The sequence below is a fragment of the Amphibalanus amphitrite genome, unplaced genomic scaffold (genome assembly GCF_019059575.1).
Source record: "Amphibalanus amphitrite isolate SeventyFive unplaced genomic scaffold, NRLGWU_Aamphi_draft 000974F_arrow, whole genome shotgun sequence".
Taxonomy (NCBI): Eukaryota; Metazoa; Arthropoda; class Thecostraca; order Balanomorpha; family Balanidae; genus Amphibalanus; species Amphibalanus amphitrite.
Window position 1 is genome coordinate 74381 of NW_024882468.1, and position 20140 is coordinate 94520.

The window sequence follows — 20140 nt, forward strand, 5'->3', positions numbered from 1 at the left end:
ACTTCCATGTTTGTTTGTCTGTTTATGTTTCAGACTGTCATATCCAAGTTACGTCTGTTTGTGTTTCTATCCAAGTTATGTATGTTTGTGTTTCAGACTGCCATATCCAAGTTATGTCTTTTTGTGTTATAGACTGCCATATCAAAGTTATGTTTTTTATGTTTCAGACTGCCATATCCAAGTTGTCTGTTTATATTTCAGACTGTCATATCCAAGTTATGTCTGTTTGTGTTTCAGACTGTCATACCCAAGTTATGTCTGTTTATGTTTCAGACTGCCATATCTAAGTTATGTTGTTTGTGTTTCAGACTGTCATATCCAAGTTGTCTGTTTGTGTTTTAGACTGTCATATCCAAGTTAAGTCTGTTTGTGTTTCAGACTGCCATATCCAAGTTACGTCTGTTTGTGTTTCAGACTGCCATATCCAAGTTATGTCTGTTTGTGTTTCAGACTGCCATATCCAAGTTACGTCTGTTTGTGTTTCAGACTGCCATATCCAAGTTATGATATGTTTGTTTGTGTTTCAGACTGTCATATCCATTTCCCTGACTGCAACAAGCAGGCTGACTGCGACAAATCCAACTGCGTGTCTCTATCCGGGGAGATCCCCAACATCGAGTACGCGCGCATCGGCGTACGGGTGAGTGGAACCGGCCACTAATTTATTGCGCAGCTAAATACATCTAGAAGGGGTGACAGGAACCAGCCACTAATTCGTAACCTACGTCCTACACCCTGCAGAACGGCGGAAATTTTCATCGTGAAAAAAAAATGATTGTCAGAGACAGGTTTATCCATCTTACCTTTTTAAAATGTTTTATCGGCGCTAAATGCCAGTGTCTTGAGAGATGCTAGATTGGGTTGCGTGGAGTTAGGTTTTTTTTTTTTTTAGTCTGGCCGAAAACTGTAGACAAATTGTGGCCAGATGGAAAATATGTCTTATCTTCCACTGCATTTAGCATGCTAGTCGTGTTACCCCACTCCCACCCTCTGTCTAACCGCTCTGCTGCTCTCCCCACAGCTTCTTCAGCCGCTGGTCTTCATCGTCACTCTGCCTCACTCCCACCCTCTGTCTAACCGCTCCGCTGCTCTACCCACAGCTGCTCCAGCCTCTGGTGTTTATCGTCACTCTGCCTCACTCCCATTCTCTGTTTCACGGCTCCGCTGCTCTGCCCACAGCTTCTTCAGCCGCTGGTGTTTATCGTCACTCTGCCCCACTCCCACCCTCTGCACCGGAACGGAACACTGAGAGAAACCAAGGACATCCCGGACCCGTGGAAAACGCACATCGAGTGGGCAGAGAATCGGTTCGGCGTCAAGGTCGGTAGAATCTGGGGCTAAGTCGGTAGAAACTGGGGCTAAGACGGTAGAAACTGGGGCTAAGTCGGTAGAAACTGGGGCTAAGTCGGTAGACACTGGGGCTAAGACGGTAGAAACTGGGGCTAAGACGGTAGAAACTGGGGCTAAGACGGTAGAAACTGGGGCTAAGACGGTAGAAACTGGGGCTAAGACGGTAGAAACTGGGGCTAAGACTGTAGAAACTGGGACTAAGTCGGTAGACACTGGGGCTAAGTCGATAGAATCTGGGGCGAGATCAGTAGAAATTTGGGCGAAGTCAGTAGTGATTTGGGCGAAGTCAGTAGGATTTGGGGCGAGGTCAGTAAAACTGTGTCAGGGTCGTGGTCCGTGGAAACATCTCAATGCCGTGGATCTGGGTAAAGGTGTTCGGTGATGTCACAGGATCGATGACAGGCTCCCGGGTTCTATGTTTAACAGCTTTTGGGGGTCAATGTAAGGCTGATCTTTAGTGTTGTAACAAAAGTTATACTGGCTATGAAGCTGAAATGTGGTTAATAATATATAATGGTTATGAGTAGGATTTGATACCGTTTTGCTTGGTATATTGTGCTGTGAAACTAACGCTGACGTTATAAATGGTGAAGTGTAGTTTGAATGACTAACGTTAACGTAATAAAGAAAGACGGAATACTTAACGCATTACCTATGTTCAATGTGTTCGTAACTATCTGTACCTACACAGCCACGCCATGTGTGAATCGCCCACGATCGTATATATAATACAATACATATAAGCTACGTTGTAAATACCAGTATACGTAAACCAGTATAGTAAGCCTTGCCGGAGTAAAATGCACTCCTAACCGTGGTGATGTATCACAAAATCCGTCTGCCCTCCGCAGGTGAACCCAAAGGCCAAATCATCGAACCAATACACGGCCCTGTTCATCAAGGGATCCGAGGAGAACTCTGAGAACATACAGGTGGGTGGGCCGGCCACTACAGGGCAGTGGCGGATCCAGGGGGGGGGGGCAAAATGTGTATTTGCCCCCCCCCCCCCCAAACGGCATAATTTTAACATTACGCCTATGGACGAGGCATGGAAAGAATCGATAAATTGTTATGGTGTGCCCCCCTTCCCCCAAACTCTGAGCTGGATCCGCCTCTGCTACAGGGTCATGTTACGGTGTGATCATTTATGTTGCCTGAACGCAACATACGTCTAGCTAAATTGAACTGGTGTGGAACATCACTGTTCTATTTCCTTAGTGCATTTTTGTTGCCTCTGACGCCGTAGGTATATGGCGAAGCTTCCCAGTTTGCCTCTCCGTTCATTCTTTGTTGTGTCGATTCGTTTAGGTTTTTCCTTTGATTTTTTTTTCGTTCGAATTTGACTTGTGGATTGATTTTCTCAAAACCCGATCTCTTGATGTCCGACTTTTTCCCACCTGAATTATCATGTATTTGCCCTGGGAGCCTCTCTGAAAAGTGGGATCTGACGAATGACGTCTCTGGAAACGTCGTCTCTTCGTCTCTTAGAAACGTCGAAAACGGACGTCTCTTGGCTCCTCTTAGCCCGACCTTCCCTTCCCTGACCTTTATCTACCCCCCCCCCCCGACACCCAGGCGGCAACTGAGATGATCATCAACGAGCTTGTACACCGGTACTACCCCCACGAGCCGGGTCATGTTACCAACTCGATGGAGATATCCATACACCATCACAAGATCGTCCAGGGCAACGTCAAACTGGTGATGCAGAGAACGGGTAAGTGGGGGAAAGGTGAGGGAAGGTGGGGAAAGGTGGGGGAGGGTATTTGAGAAGGAAAATGGTGGGATGCATCATGTCTATTTGATTGGTAGCAGTCGCAGTAGATTGATAATGACTATGAATATCTAGGGATGGCGCAAATTGCTAGAAATGAATGAATCAAAGAGATAATGAATGAATGAATGAATGAATTAACCCGGCAGTTGCTGGGGTATTTCGCCACCCACCGTTTGCTGGGGGGGGGGCGTTAAACGCCCCCAGCCGATAACTCGAGAACCAAAAGGCGCAGCGAAACGCACGAGGCGGCAAACGAAAGAGCGCGACGAGACGCTTCAGATGAGTACTTTAAAGTTGAATTTTGAGGTCATAGGTCGGGTCAAGGTCAGGTCAAACACCTGAAATCGGGCTTTCAGTAGCATGGACTTCAGGACTTCACAATGGGCGCCTCTCGCCATAAACTCTGTCAAAACGGTGCACAATCCATCTTATAAGGCCTACAAGAGTGTCAGCTCCATATAAGGGTCAGTCAAGCATAGGTCAGGGTCAAGGTCAGGTCAACCGGGTAGGCACATATGCCCGAAAATCAAAACTGATATTCGCAGCCTGTGACACAGGTATTATAGGTAATTTGGGGCGTAGAACACGATGGTGACATTCATTTTATCATATGTGTACGTGTTTGACTCAAAAAGTTCAATTTAAGAAATTCATGTATCATGGTCGTGAGGTAGTCACGAAAAATTGCCAAGATTCAGTTCCAGATTTTGGAAAATGCGGAACGATAATCAATAATCGAAGATAGCCATTTGATTGATCATGGTATTGGCAGTCTAATGGCGTTTACGGCATGTCTGTATGTCTATTCTGTGATTTTATATGATTTTTTTGAACATATGCCGTTTTTGGTCGAAAACTCAGAAATCATGACGTCACGAAAACCTCGATATCTCACAAATTTTCCGACCGATTTTTTTGAAACTTTGTCACAATAAACTTGAATCAATTCCCTACAGGTACCCAAAATTTGGCGCGCCTGCGGCGCGCCGTTTTTATGCTATGGCCCAGCGAAAAAAGTGGGGGCGTTTAACGCCCCCCCCCCAGCAACTCGCGGGTTAATGAATGAATGAATGAATGAATGAATGAATGAATGAATGAATGAATGAATGAATGAATGAATGAATCAAAGCATGGATGAATGAATGAATGCGAATAAATACAAATGAATGAATATGGAATAACTGAATATGAATAAGTTTGACTGAATGAATTTGAGTATGAATGAAAATTAAATGAATGAGTGAAAACTATGAATGAATGACTGACTAAATCAAATGGCTCTAAATCGCCTGAACCAATGACATTGAATCAATGACTGAATTAGAATCTACCGGTCGTTCATGAATCACAAACCACTGACCAGTAAGCACCCACCATATAAACCGCTACGGGCTACAATGTGCTGTGTCATGGACCACTATATATCTGGATATATAGTGGTCTATGGCTGTGTGCATATGGGCGCCTCCTGTTACCAAGTTCTTGGCGTTACTCGCTGTGAAAAATAGTGATCTAGTTCCATCTGCAAGTACCGTGATTCTGTTTCTTACGGTCCAGATGAGCTATTATTTTCTCAGTCTCGATCTGTGATCACCCGCTGTGACGATCTTCTTCTATGTGGTGCGATCTTTTTCTCTCTTCTACAGGCGTTTTGATTATCTTCCCCGTGACCCCAGGAAGCTTTTTTCTATATAATAAAAATAATATAATAATTTTTCTCTATAAAGTCTCTATAATATGTTGCTCTCCTCCGCAGGCGCTGTGATCCTGTTTCCTGACGCTGAGGATCGCAACATCCCACAGCAGAAGAAGAGCAGTGTAGTCATCTGCGGCACCGTCCGTGCCGTCTACCGCGCCCGGCAGATGCTGATTGTGAGTACTAGGTAGTCCTCCACCGACTTCTACCGGGCCCGGCAGATGCTGATCGTAAGTACTAGGTAGTCCTCTACCGACTTCTACCGCTCGGCAGATGCTGATTGTGAGTACTAGACAGTCCTCTACCGACTTCTACCGCGCCCGGCAGATGCTGATCGTAAGTACTAGGTAGTCCTCCACCGACTTCTACCGCGCCCGGCAGATGCTGATTGTATTAGACAGTCCTCTACCGCCTTCTACCGCGCACGGCGGATGCTGATTGTGAGTACTAGGCAGTCCTCTACCGATTTCTACCGCGCACGGCAGGTGCTGATCGTGAGTCCTACTAGACAGTCTTATACCACCGTCTATACATAGATGATGCTCGTAAGAACTAGACAACTGACAAGCCTCTTCCGACTTCTACCGCGCCCGGCAGATGCTGATTGTGAGTACTAGGTAGTCATCTACCGACTTCTACCGGGCAGATGTTGATCGTGAGTAACTCCGTTCTTTTTAAGCAAACAAATGCTGGCCGTGACCCTGTTCTTCTACTATCCTCTCGGTTGTACTTCTGGTCCCCCGTGACGCCTACAGCTTAATGATGGTCGTATGCGTGTATAACATTTTACATGCCGATTGTTAGTGTCATCTTCTTGCGATTCCTCTTGCGGTTTTCGTATTTCTCACGAGTGGACTAATTTTTGCTTCAATTGAAAAGCCAAATGTGCTTTTAACCCGCGCGGGGCTGGGGGGGTAAATTTTACCCCCCCCTCGCGAATTTTTGCGATATCTCAAAAACGACGGCGCGCAGCGCCGCCAAACTTTCAGTACCTTTTCTTACATCAATTTGACACCTTCCCTGAAAATTTGAGCGAAATCCGTCGGAAAATTTTTGAGAAATTGACGTTTTAGTGACGTCATGTTCGCCATTTTCGCCTCAAAAACGGCAAAAGTTCAAACGCCGCTAACATCTTCATTTTTAAAGGAATCAAGACGTAACAAAAAAGGTTATACGTAATTTTACTTTGTCTATCAAATGGCTATCTCGGTTTTTTGAAAATTTTGGATTTTGGACTAAATTTTTTCAAAAAACTGATTTTTTTGGGAAAATCATTATAAAATCCAAAATTTTGAGTCTATCGAAAAAAAAACGGAATATATGTCACAGAAGTGGTCTATGTGCACCTACATACCAAATTTTAGAAGAATCGGTTCAAAAATGTGGGAGTTATTCAAAATTTTATGACGTCACGACACACAAAATTTTTGAAAAATGACTTTTTTGGAAGTTCTAGACCTCGTACGGAAACAAAAATAGCACCATTCGATTCGCCGTGAAAAACTGCATCAGATAGACACCTTTTTAGGCCTTAACAACCAACTTCAAAATTTGACCTCACTTGACCTGACCTTGACCTGACCTCGACCTGAAATTCATCCAGAGGTGGTCCATACCACTTATTGAGTGTGCCTATTGAATTCTATGAGTAAAATGACCCATAAAACATGTGTCGCACATGCCCTTTTCTATATTTTGTTTTTTGGTGACCTGACCTGACCTGACCTGACCTGACCTGACCTTGACCTTGACCTCTGAATAATATTGTATGCAACTAATATTGTCTTGGTAGCCTAAGAACACGTTTTGGGCGATCAGTCTCAGTCCATGACTCCATTCTTCGGCAACTACGGTGCAAGGCCGATACTGTAGAAACTTGCAATTTGTACCCTTGACCTGACCTTGACCTTGACCTCAAACTTTAAATTAAGTACATGTTTTTAGTAGTTCGTGATGAGAGCTTTCGATTGGCGTTTGAATTTTCCAAATCGGACCATTAGTTCGGGAGATAACAGGGGGGGGGGTAAAATTTACCGCCCCCCAGCCCCGCGCGTTCGGCTGGAGACCCCAGCCCCGCGCGGGTTAAGTTAGCTGTGCTTGAAACAGCGGTAATCATGCGGTCTCATTCGCCTTCAGTAACTCTCATCAATGGAACAGTCCAATATGAACATCTATACCATCAAACTATCACTATCTTATATCTAATCTCATTCACCCCTCTCCTCTCTCCCATTTCCAGGGCTCTCTGCCGATCAAGATGACTTTCGAGATGCAGCCTAAGCCTGACACCTGGTGGCCGGACCAGGAAACACTGCGACAAATGGAGATAGAACATGACGTCAGCATATCTGTGCCGCAGAAGAACAGGGACAACGCCGTGCTGGTGACCGTCATGGCCATGGAAAGGAACATAGGTGAGTTTGGGGTGTAGTAATACTCCTTTTAGGGTGTTATGGTACACAGAACAGGGATAACGCTGTCCTGGTGACCGTCATGGCTATGGAAAGAAACGTGAGTTCCATAGGGTGTAGTTACTAGTTATACACCCATACATAGTGTTGTGTTACAAGGAACGGTGATCGTGTCGTTCGGGTCAGTGGCCACCGTGAATCGTAGGATTGCCATTGAGAGGAATAAGTCAGCATGGGGCGTATTTTTATAGTATGGCGTGATGGGTCACAAAACACAGAATTTGGTTACATTTGGTTGAAATAGTTTGTGGCCATCCTTATTGTCATGAAAAGAAACACCCTTTAAATACGCGATTCTTATCATATACGCTCATATAAGCATCATATAAGCGTATAACCTAACCGGTCTGTGTAATCGTACCCCTTCACTGAGTGTTACTCTTATACCCCCAGGCGGGGTGTACGCGGCCCGCCGAGACCTTCTGGGCCTGTCCGGCCCCACTGTAGTGCCCGGTGTACCCGCCTGCTACCGGTTTGACGGGGCGCCGCGGCTGCAGGGGCCGCATGGTCTGCTCACCATGATCTCACATCAGGTGAGAGAGGGGAGGGGAGGGGAGAGGGAGAGAGAGAGAGAGAGGGGGGGGAGGGAGAGAGAGGGAGAGAGATGGGGGAGAGAGAGAGAATGAGAGAGAGGGAGGGAGAGAGAGAGAGAGAGAGAGAGAGAGAGAGAGAGAGAGAGAGAGAGAGAGAGAGAGAGAGAGAGAGGGAGGGAGAGAGGGAGGAAGGAGGAAAAGAGGGAGATTAAGAGGGAGGGAGGGAGGGAGGAAGGGAGGGAGGGAGGGAGGGAGGGAGGGAGGGAGAGGAGAGAGGGAGGGAGAGAGGGGAGAGGGAGAGAGAGAGAGAGAGGGGGGACAGGAGGGCGAGACAATATCGCTTGTTTCAGTGGCGGATCCAGGATTTTCACTGGGGAGGGGCTGCAGGTCATAATTGGGCGCCACGCCCCGGATGGGCGCCATAGTCGCATCGTATTGGCGCTGAAATATTGGCGCCCAGTGGCCCTGACAAGAGGCGCCCAGGATCAGTATGTACAGTGACACCACACGATTGGAAATATCGGTGCGGAGCGTACTGAAACGACGTTAATCGACTGATTTTTGCATCCTAGTCCTAGTATGCGGCACTCCGATGAGTTGCGAATTGAAAATTGGCGCCACTGCGCCTTCGGCGCAGTGGCGCCAGTTTTCCTTGGGTGGGGGCTGCCAGCCCCCGCAGCCCCCCCCCCCCTGGATCCGCCACTGGCTTGTTTAGGGGATATGGTTGCGTCATTAGGTGCGGGAGACCGGAGCTTTTCGCCTAAGTTGACATATTGGGCGTGAGGTTTGAAGAGAAATATCACATGCACAATGAGTTAAACGTGTGTGTGTGTGTCATGTCAGGTGGTCGAAATGTGGCAGGTACTCGCGTCGGATGGCAATGGTGCTCCCTGGTCAATGTCATGAGTGCAAGTCACATAACCTTACCTGACACATGACTGACACATGACTCATGACACCACCTGACAGCACGTAAAATGACACCACCTCGTTACCTGACTCATGACACCACCTGACAATAAACTTACGTCATCTCCGGAGCTAATCCCCCGCTCCCCCTCTCTCTCTCTCTCTCTCTCTCTCTCCCTCTCTCTCCAGGTGCGCCGCACTCTGCCTCCCTTTTCCCCGGTGTGGCCGCCCCCGCCCCCTCCCCCGTCCCAGCACGGGCCCGCCTGGTCTCCGCTGGCGGCCGCGCTCGGCGCCTCCTCCCCTCTGGCGGCGGCGTTCGGAAGCAGTAGTTACGGCCTGCAGACGCTAGGGGAGCTGGGGTCGGCTCTGGGGGACGTCAATGCGAATGGACTGCTGACGCCAACACCGGGGCTGCTCGGAAGGTAAGGATGGGAAAAACGCAGGGCTCTCCTATGTGTCACCGTATGAGCTGTTTTCGGGTAGTGTCGACTGCTGATGAGTTTGTAATGCTCAGTATCGTCCATGGGCGCGGGAACCGGGGGGGGGGGGGGCAGTGGGGGGAGCTTGCCCCCCAACTCTATGGCCGTGGGGGCAGTGCCCCCACAAATTTGAGACGGAATACCGCACTTTTTTGCAAATGTTTTCCTTTTTTGTTGAAAAAAGCCAAGGGATGAAAATAAGTGGCCTAAAACCGGCGAGAAAACAAAATTTTGGGGTACCCTAGGTTGATCTCTATCATGGTGTGCCCCCACAGTCTGAAAGTAGTTCCCGCGCCCCTGGTATCGTCTTGTGTGACCTTGTCCTATAGGTCCTGGCTGGCCCATTGCTTCACTTTTTGTAGTGTTTTCTCATATTTACTGGATTGTCTGTCGTGAATGACTGTTATCTTTCTTTCTTTTGTTATATAGGTCCGATTTTTGTCTTGCTCGACCATTCTATTATGCGTGCGTACCTACCTGATCATGGGTTACTATAATGGCAATGAATTTCAAGCTGGATTAATATAGAGGATTGTTGAGGTCAATTCATTAGCGTTCAATGCCAGCAAGCTGACGATGACATCCATCATGACTTCATGAGCATGACCTGCAAAGTGCAACTAAGCTCGCGATCCCCGATGCCCTGACAGCTTCGCTCCCGAGTTCAGCACCGGAGGGACATGGGGCGCCACCTGGACCGGTGGTGACAGAGACAGTGCTGCCACCTACAGCCAGCCGGTCGGTGTGAGCAGCGCTCTCAGCCAGTTCATCCAGAACGCCACCATGCAACAGAACGGTGAGAGAGACTGTGCGTGCGTTCGGCATCCGGAAAATGAGGGATAATTATCCGGGACCACCGGTAAAAATTTGGTATTGCAGGGACCATCGATGCAGTCACCAAGTCACATTTTAGATGGGTTTTGCATCACTCATGGTTCTTTTACTCGTTGTCCCGTTGTTCACGGCCGCGCCAAATTTTGGGCACCTGTAGAAAATTGATTGAAGTTTATTGCGACAAAGTTTCAAAAAATCTGTTGGAAATTTTTTGAGATATCGAGGTTTTAGTGACGTCATGATTTCTGAGTTTTCGACCAAAAACGGCATATGTTCAAAAAAAAATCATATAAAATCACAGAATAGACATACAGACATGCCGTAAACGCCATTAGACTGCCAATACCATTAACCCGCGCCCTGCTGGGGGGGGGGGTGTTTGAACACCCCCCCTTGTGGTTTTTCGCGAATATCTCAAAAACGGCGGCGCGGAGCGCCGCCGTTTTTGGTACACCTTATCGTACATCAATTCTACACATGTTGTGAAAATTTCAGACCAAGGTCATTCAAGGTCAGGTCACCAGGTCACTTGAAGTGACCTCACCTCATAAAAAGTTTCAATGTCTGTCATAGCTACACCGAGTGACCGATCGCTTTGAAACTTTCAGCGATTGCTAAGAGCAATAGCATGTACAAATTGTATATCTCAGAATTTTGATATCGATGACCTAAGGTCAGGTCAATTTTGCGACCTCCCCATTATAAGTCAATGGGAGAAAATTGAAATGCGCCTCTTTTGGACAAAAGACATTATAAACACTCCCAAACACCGAATTACAAGTGGTTCAGACACACTGAACATGAAAATGGTGTCAGTGACCCTTGTTTATGCCCTGAGGTCATCTTAGGTCACGAATGGTATCTAACAGTTTTTGGCGAATAACTTTTGATAGAGGCATGCTAGAGCGATGAAAACGCCTTAGATGTGTTCAGCTTGACGATACGGATCGACTGATATGCAGCATGACCCTTTCCGGTCAGGTCATGACCTTGACCTGAGGTCAAATTTTCAAGTTGACCTTTTAAGGTCAACTTATAGTTCATTCGATGCGTCTTGACGAGAGGAACACAATGCCGGTAAAAGTAAGCTCGTACAAGGCTTGAGTCAAAAGTTATTGCAGAAAACTGTTTCCGAAAAAATCGGCTATTTTTGCAATTTTTGCCCCCTGCAGGCAAAACCGTTGACGTTAGGTCAAATCTGAGAGAATTACTCAGAAAGGGCTTTAATAGGGCTATCGAATGCTCTTTTCCGCGGCGCTGTAACTCTATTGGTTCTCGAGTTATGCATTGGCTTCTTGGAAATTTTCGACATTCGACCTGGAAATCGGCGAAATTTTGCCTTCAATGACCTCTGGTGACCTGACCTTTGACCTGACCAAAAAATTGACCGAAGTGATTTCGTCATTATTTTTGACGCTCTTTCGAACGCCGCCTTCCGCGTATCGCTACGTGGCCCAGGAGCCGAGTTACAAGGGGGGGTGTTCAAACACCCCCCCCCCCCAGCAGGGCGTGGAAATCCAGGACCCCCAGCCGGGCGCGGGTTAACAAGCAAATGGCTATCTTCGATTATTGATTATCGTTCCGCATTTTCCAAAATCTTGAACTGAATCTTGGCAATTTCTCGTGACTACTTCACGACCATGATACATGCAACTCTTTAATTGAACTTTTTTAGCCAAACACGTACACATATGATAAAATGAATGCCACCATCGTGTTCTACGCCCCAAATTACCCATAACACATGTGTCACAGGCTGCGAATATCAGTTTTGATTTTCGGGGATATGTGCCTGCCCGGTTGACCTGACCTTGACCCTGACCTATGCTTGACTGGCCCCTACATGGAGCTGACACTCTTGAAGGCCCGTTAGGCGGCACGGGCGGACATCGATAGCAGCGCCTCTATCGGTCACTAGGGAAAGCTTGGCTGTAGGCGACGATATACCGGCTGAGTTGTCACACGTTGAATAGGTTTATAGCCAATAGCCATCCGTCTTGTGAAAAAGTTGAACTTTTAACTTTTGCCTTTAATATTTCTACAGGCAATTTTAGAAGTGTCTTCACATGGATTACAAAACCGTTTAGATTATTGTATTCACTTCAAGCCATCCCTATTGTTCTTGATGATGCGGGAACTATTTCTAATTAGTGTTTCTAGCTTAGTAAAAGAACATACTGTGCAAATGATGAAAAACGCATAAATGGAAGATTTTAAATGCAATTTTCTCTAACAATTAATGGTAAATTCTCTACATATCAAGGAAAAGGTGCATGCTATTTGATAAATTTAAAGTTCTTGGGGCCAGTTGTTTTCTTCTTTTCTTACGTCGCCCCAATGGCCGCGAATACACTTGTGGTAATGCCTATCGCTTATATGATGGATTGTGCACCGTTTTGACTAGAGTTTATGACGAGAGGCGCCCATTGCGAAGTCCTGAAGTCCATGCTACTGAAAGCCCGATTTCAGGTGTTTGACCTGACCTTGACCCGACCTGTGACCTCAAAATTCAACTTTAAAGTACTCATCTGAAGCGTCTCGTCGCGTTCTTTCGTTTGCCGCCTCGTACGTTTCGCTGCGCCTATTGGTTCTCGAGTTATCAGCTGTGGGCGTTTAACGCCCCCCCCCCCCCAGCAAACGGTGGGTGGCGAAATACCCCAGCAACTGCCGGGTTAACCCTCGCCCGCACATGCCATTTTCCCATCCTAGAACGCACATGGGGGGGGGGGTGGTTGCCACCCCCCGCGCCATTTCGTTCCTGTTGGAGTTAGAGCTTCGCAGTAAGACCAAAAAGATTCTTTGGGAAGAGACAAATCCAACGATACCAAGTTTTACCGTCTCAGGTCAGTCATTGACCTTCCAGGTCAGGTCAAACTAAAAAATGTTGCTGTTTTGGGTCACCGTTGGATATCAAGTGCGCTGCTTATCATATACCGATGACGATGCCGTTTTCTGGTGCCAAGCCAGCTAGAACCTCTTTGTCACACTACCCGACCAGATTTTTGCTGCTGAGGTCATTTCAGGTCAAGTTAGGTCAAGGTCAATAATATGTGTTTGTATGTCTGTGTGTGTCTGTGTGTATACTGATGTCTGCACCGATTGTTTATGTGTCCATATTACATGAAATCATGATCTGAGAACCTCTTACCAAAAATGCAGTCTAAAAACTTCACGAAAAGTAAATTTAGCTTGCCTAAAACGCAATTATTGTAGATGACCTAGGATGACCTTGACCCTGACCTTGACATCTGTACATCGTCGAACAACATGTTCCATGATAGGTTGGAGGTAAGATTGGCGAAAAAGGCCGAAATCAAGGTGTCAAAAGCTCACAAGGCCCATGGCCAACGCAAGATGTTGAGAATTGGTCATTTGGGTCCTGACATGACCTGAAAAACAAGGTCATATCTCCGAAACCAAAAAACACAGAAACTTGACATTTTCAGTGGACATCGAGAAAGGATAGTGGAGCAGCTATACGAAAGATCAGGCTTCTAGCTTTAAAAATGTTGAGTGCAGAGAAGAAAAACTACCTGGGGGGGTGGCAACCCCCCCCCCCCATGTGCGGGCGAGGGTTAAAACAGCGAATGATCCCGATAATCCCGGAAAATTATCCCAGATTATCCGGATGCCGAATACACGCTGTGTGCCTATAACACGCGACCCATACCATGGCTGTCCAGAAACTACATCCATGCGTACGGCGCTAACACAATTGATTGTTTTGGGCCTCTTTCGTCTAGCTACCATCACCAGAATTAACTATAATGATTGTATGGTTAAATCTTACTGTAATAGCATAACAATGGCGCCGTCATGACACAAATTGATTCGTTCCACAGTGGGCCAGGACTCCACTGCTCCCAGTTACGACCCGTTGGGCGGTCTGGGTCTGCACCCGACCTCCGCCACCACCTCGGCGACGACAGTGACATCTATCGGCGACCCGCTGAACAGTTCCGGGGGCTCGCAGGGCTTCAACAGTTCCCAGAGCAGCAGCAGGAGCGCCACACGGAGTAACACACCGCCCAGTGACGAGGGTGAGAGAGAGAGGGAGGAGGGGGATAGATGAGGGGAGAATAAAACTTAGAAATGGATAATTTTTGCTGAAGAGTGAAGTTATCGAAATATAGTTTTCCCGGTTCAAATAACCATTACCGGTCCCGGAAAGCCGAATAGATAATGAAAAACATATTTGTGATAAACTACTGATTAGGAAACCCGTACCTACGAGTCGATTCTGGTCAAGGTCTGTTCATGAAATAAATTCAAGGCACCCGAAACCTTGGTGGCGCTTCTTTCTTACATCATAGGATAAGTATGTGCCTTATTTTATATTGCAAATGTCAAACCTATGTACTTTATCTTGATCTTTAGTCCTCTTCTATCACATACCCATAGTCGAGAAGAAGTGTTGAGCGACAGGGCTCCTCTCATGCACTCCGTTCTTGCTGTCAGGGATGGACCGCCGCGCCCCGGGCTACGAAAAGAAGCTTCTCTCTACTCTAGTCGACTATGAGGAGAAGAGGGCTCTGGCCGCTAAGATGCGTCGGGCACCGGTAAGAAAAATCTTTATTGATCGAGTTTATTCATAAGATATCTTTGTTTTATGACCATACGCGATGTGACTGAACCTGTGAGGTCATTCGTGTAAAAATGATAATGTTTTGATTGATTCAATGCTTTGAATGATTCAAATTTCAATGTTTTGATTTAACAGATGTGATTGGCGATTGCAACTTTGAATTCACACTTGTTCGCTATAATCATTACCCATACCGTAACTGTACCCGTGATATAATGCCGATTAAATAAAATATGGGTAAATTTCATTACCCTTGAAAAGGTTACAATAAACGAAACGTCGGCTTATTGTAATATCTTGCATATTTTATGGAATGATTGTCACATTACAACTCAATGCCGATTAAGTTTACCGTAATCAGTCGTTCGACAAAGTATGGTCGTCGTTGATTGCGGATATTTCCTCATACCGAGACTCTTCTCACAGGTGGTGCCCAAACCACGCACTCCGACGGACGTCTGGAGCGGCTACGGCTTCAGTCGCTCCTCGCCGCATTGGCTGCTCAAGGAAGAGATGAGCGCCGTCCTGAAGCCAGAGCCGACGGCGACCTCTGGACAGGTCAGCGCGCGCGGCCGGCCGGAGAGCCGTCGGATTTGGGGACCGACGCTGCAGAGCTGCCGGATTTGGGGACCGACGCTGTAGAGCTGCTGGCTTTGGGGACCGACGCTGAAGGGGGAGCGAATTTAGGGACTGATTTTGTGTAATGAGCGGGTTTGGGGACCTATTTGGTGGAACGAGCGAATTTAGGAAACGAAACAATGGTATAGTGTAGAGCAGTGATATTATGGGACAGAGCTAATGGAGACCAGAGGGCTGTTCACGGACCCTGTGTGCGGTCGGACCGCACACAGCCTCCAAGCTCCGCCCACTGCGTCCCTACGTCAGCCTTGCGTCACCGCACACAGCGACCGCTGTGGCCGGTCGGGACTGGCCACAGCGGACCGTCCACCGCACGCAGCCGTGACGTCAGAGCCGCCTACCCATCCCCTACCCCCACGCCTGCTGGACGTACCGCACACACCGCACGCAGCAGTGTGCGGTGCCCGTGAACACCCCTCAGAGTAGGTAACTGATTTATGGAATGGTTATGGAGAGTTGTATGCTATCCGTGTTATTGGTGACAAACGTTGTATTATACTTACCTATCATTGGCCACTCGCCTTTGACCCCGCCCTCTGACGTCACAGAACATCACCGTGCCGACCAATCCGGTGACGACGACCGCCCCGTCGGCCTGGCCGTCGACCAATGGCAGCGCGGTCGGCAGCCGACTGGGCGGCTACCTCAGCCAATCAAACGTCTTCGACTGCGGCGCGCTCTCCAAACCGGCCAATCCCGTGCGAGATCTGGCCGAACTGCTCGAGGGGATCGACGGACTGCGACAGTACTCTGGTGAGTGATTAGTAGTCTGCTGAAGCCTGAATCCCTACAGCTCCAATAAACAGACAAGTATCTGCTGCTTGTTCGTGTTATAGGTACTTAGTTTATAGCTTGCCAAATGCTGGTCAGATATATCCGATAGTCCGTCTTTTTTTGTAACTATTTGTACACTCCTTTAAAACGTTCGTCATTGCTCTGGTAAATATCAGCATCATATTAGCTTTCTTAAGTAGGTTGTGCACAGCAGCCCGAAAGGTCTTCGCCAGTTCTCTAAAAAGTGTTTAGCTTGTTCTAGTAACGTTTTTAGCGATGTTCGCAGTATTTCTCCGAAAGAACGTGTGTAGGGAGGTAGGACATTAAATTTGTCCAGCGTTGTGCCGTTTCGGTCATCTCCCTGTTTAGTCGTAATCTGCCATTATCTCGCCTTTATCTCGTTTTCCTCTTGATTTAGTATTGTTCACGTCTTAATCTCGCTCTAACGACGCTCTAAATAGATGTGTTTATTTAGGGATGCGCTCTTGCGTGTGTATATTTATGTGCGCTGTTTCTTAGTATTTGCACGTGCCGATTGTGAACTTCAAGTGCATCTTTACCTTGTCCTATGATTGTTTTCCTTATAAGCAATCATAGATTCACTCACCTCATCATAGATCATAGAACTTCACCTCACCTCAGGAATGGCTGCTAGATCGACCGAATGTTTGAACGTGGTTTGAACATCATGTGTGTCAATTGAGTGCATGGTTAGTGTGATGGGATTGTGTTCCCACCCATCCACGTTAACATTTCATATCGCTACCTGTCCTCAATACAATACAATACAATACCATAATACCCCCCTCCCCCTTCAGAGCTATTCCGTGACGAGGAGATCGACCTTCCCGTCTTTATCGCCATGACGGAAGACGACCTGAAGAAGCTTGGCGTCAAGACGGTCGGCGGACGGAAGAAACTGATGATGCTCATCCAGACCTTCAACAGCGGCGATCTGAAGCTGCCCGGAGCCGTCAAGTCCTTCTAGAGGATGCTGCTGGAAGGCAACTCCTTGTTGGTGATGTTGGAAAGGGGATGGAGATGTTGACTTTGGTCACAGGAGTTTATGTGGCTGAGGTAGATGGTTGATGATATCAGGATCTCTATTATGAAAACCAAGATAGCAGCAGCCTGCGGTATATTGTTGTGAAGTGATTCCGTTAATGCAAGAGTATTGAAGTGTGATAGATAGATGTGATCAAGTGTAGAACGTCACGAGATTCGATAGGATTAGACTTAGTGTAAACCAAGGGCGTAGAATGTAGGAAACATGCGAAAACCCAGACCGATACAGAGAGTGGTCAGTCTTGTGATGACGTCATTAGAAGTTTGGTGACGTCATTAGCTCAATGCCCAGTCCGTCCTTTTGAGGCGCGATGTTCGCTGCTGTCGATTGTGTGATGCAAGTGCCTTACGGGTGCCTTCGATCTCCGATATTGCCATAAGAATATTGTCCTGATTTTGTAGTGGCCATTGCATGCTTTAGGCCATGTGTGTAGATTATTAGCACTCAGAATGGCCCTGTTTGCTGTGTGCAGAACGGCCCTGCGAGCATGGATCAGTGGCCTGCTCGGCAATAAGGTCGAGTTTGCGCTCAGCGCGAATGGAGAGTCACCCTTAGTGGCGATAGTTGAGACGGGCACAAAGATCACGTGACAAGACCTTTTCATGACTCCTGCTGTCGCTTCAAATGGGACCCCGAGCACGTGACTGTGTAGGAAGGGCCTTCAGAGCGGCGGTCAGGTCATGACCTTTGACAAAACACTCGCTGACATCAGACAACCGCAGCGCGTTGCTAGGCAACCGGCGCGTCACCACTTGGACGCCATCTTTGGACGAATTGTCTTGACTTTTCCTGGCGGCTTTCGGCCATTTTTGACGTGCCCTCGTGGTCATTTTGTGCGACTTTGTGGCAACTTTGGATGACTTTGCTGACTAGTTGACTTTTGGAGACCCGTGGCGGTTGAAGGCTGTCGAACGGGGCTTCTAGACTGCGCCGTAATTGTGACAGGCGTGCTCCGTCAGATCTGATCCATAATCTACTACCCATAGTGAATCTGTGTGGCATTATTTTCAGGGTTTGCGGCGTGTGTTCCCATCTGAGCGTTTTGCATGCGAAGTCCGCTTGGAAAAGCTCTAATATCGAGAGTTCGTGCTGCTACTTCCCAAATACTCATCCTTCGGGACTGGCTAGTAGTTATCGACTAAGTACTAACATTAGATTTTACGTGTCCTTGTGCGGACAAAATGCCTTCTCAAGTAATCTCCTAGTATAATTTGATTTTACTCACCTTTTCTGTACTGACCTTATTACACAACTCGAACGACCAAAACTGATCATTTTATTCACCTACGTACCCAAATACTAGCTTGAATGTTCTCAAATGCTCGTGTTCCTAGTATACTGTCTATCTTTTACTCCCTGATCGATCTGACTTTATTCTGCCTCGTAGCTATGTAAGCTGTTAGACTTCTGCTTCAATGTGTCGGTTATTTGCTCTAATGCGTCATTTATTTGCGGCAGTGGGCCGGTTTTGTTCGTTACACTCCGCTCGCCGGTTGAAATGATGTAAAGTCGGTTGGACTGTCAATGGGTTCGTCGCTGACTAACTTGGTAAACCTGTGTGTGCTAAAAATCTCCACGACCTAAGAGAGTTAGTTCCTCACACTCCTCGCATTGTCCGCTCGTCTGCAACTCCTCAAAACACTACTCCAAGTGGGGATCCAAAGATCCCAGTAAAATCTCCGTTAATTTCCCAGAAACGGCTCGTTAACTCGCGTTGAGTCGATGGAGTAAGGAGTTTGAGGAGTTTGTGGAGTTTCGTGCCGACGGCTGAGCGCGATTCGCGCCGCCATTTTTAATCTGTGATTCGAATTACTGCTGCGTTTTTCCCGCGACCCTCCCGCTCTCGAAGTCACGAAAACCATCGCCTGTGCTATTGTGTCTATTGGTACCTCGACTCGAACGATGGCTCAAGAATCTCGAATAGGTCGCTCTGCTGCTGACTGATGACATGACAGCGTGGCAGAAGTGACAGATATGACAGACGGCGATAATCTGTCATGTCCTCGCGAGGCATGACGTGTTTGATAGTGTTTGTTTGTTCGCGTTGTTTGCGTTAGTTATGTTTGTGCGCTGATTTTGGTTAATAAAGTTCCGTTTGCTGGCATGGAAACGTGATTTTTGTAGACGACATGCAGTTATGAAGGTGCAAGCTAGCTGAAGTGGAGAGAAAGGTGAATTGAGCTGAATAGAAAGACTGGACAAACTGAAGAGTGAAGACAAAATATAGTACCTATTGCCCAACTGGAAAGAAACCAACAAAGTCCTTACCGTTCCCGAGCGAAAGTCTGTTTCTTTCGTTTCCAATGTTATCCTCATGGAGCACGTGAGCGGTGAGCACAAGTCAAGGGCGCACCGGTAGCCGCATCTTGTCCAAAATTTGGTACGAGCTACATGTAGAGGTGGCCAATATCTACTGAAAAGCTTCACGGCCGCGGGCGGTAGATCAACAGACGACGCCGCAAGAAGCGCTGCAAAGCGACTACGCCGTACACGGTGGCGGCGGCGGCAGATTATTTCGGATTTATGTTATGTATTATTCATAAAGTCTTTTCGGAGAAAAAATCGTCTATGGCCTAGGTATGGGAAGGGGCGAAGAAGTATAGATTGATAAGGCGAGGCGACATCTGAGCGGGTCCTCTCTCTCTCTCCTCTCTCTCTCTCTCTCTCTCTCTCTCTCTCTCTCTCTCTCTCTCTCTCTCTCTCTCTCTCTCTCTCTCGCTCTCGCTCTCGCTCTCGCTCTCGCTCTCGCTCTCGCTCTCGCTCTCGCTCTCGCTCTCGCTCTCGCTCTCGCTCTCTCGCTCTCTCGCTCTCTCGCTCTCTCGCTCTCTCGCTCTCTCGCTCTCTCGCTCTCTCGCTCTCTCGCTCTCTCGCTCTCTCGCTCTCTCGCTCTCTCGCTCTCCTTCCCTCACCTTCCCTCACCTTCCATTCAACCCTCCAACCCTTCTCCATTCCCCTCCCTCTACTAATCTAGGACCAACTCAGGTCAGGCTAGGCCCAGACCAGTCCAGACCCAGACCCGGACTAGAT

The 20140-nt window shown here is 47.5% G+C and overlaps 1 protein-coding gene across 1 annotated transcript in view; it reads left to right on the forward strand.

Moving 5' to 3' along the window:
- Window positions 1–19223, forward strand: part of LOC122368776 (protein bicaudal C homolog 1-like) — a 47890-nt gene extending 28667 nt beyond the window's left edge. Inside the window, exons 7-20 of the mRNA XM_043343017.1 lie at window positions 528–640; window positions 1180–1320; window positions 2202–2282; window positions 2926–3067; window positions 4884–4999; window positions 7063–7237; window positions 7688–7827; window positions 8926–9158; window positions 9866–10011; window positions 13892–14089; window positions 14508–14608; window positions 15061–15192; window positions 15822–16026; window positions 16866–19223. Coding sequence (XP_043198952.1) covers window positions 528–640; window positions 1180–1320; window positions 2202–2282; window positions 2926–3067; window positions 4884–4999; window positions 7063–7237; window positions 7688–7827; window positions 8926–9158; window positions 9866–10011; window positions 13892–14089; window positions 14508–14608; window positions 15061–15192; window positions 15822–16026; window positions 16866–17035 — 2093 coding nt within the window. The 3' untranslated portion in view covers window positions 17036–19223. The remainder of the gene's footprint in view (window positions 1–527; window positions 641–1179; window positions 1321–2201; window positions 2283–2925; window positions 3068–4883; window positions 5000–7062; window positions 7238–7687; window positions 7828–8925; window positions 9159–9865; window positions 10012–13891; window positions 14090–14507; window positions 14609–15060; window positions 15193–15821; window positions 16027–16865) is intronic.
- Window positions 19224–20140: the final 917 nt, after the last annotated feature.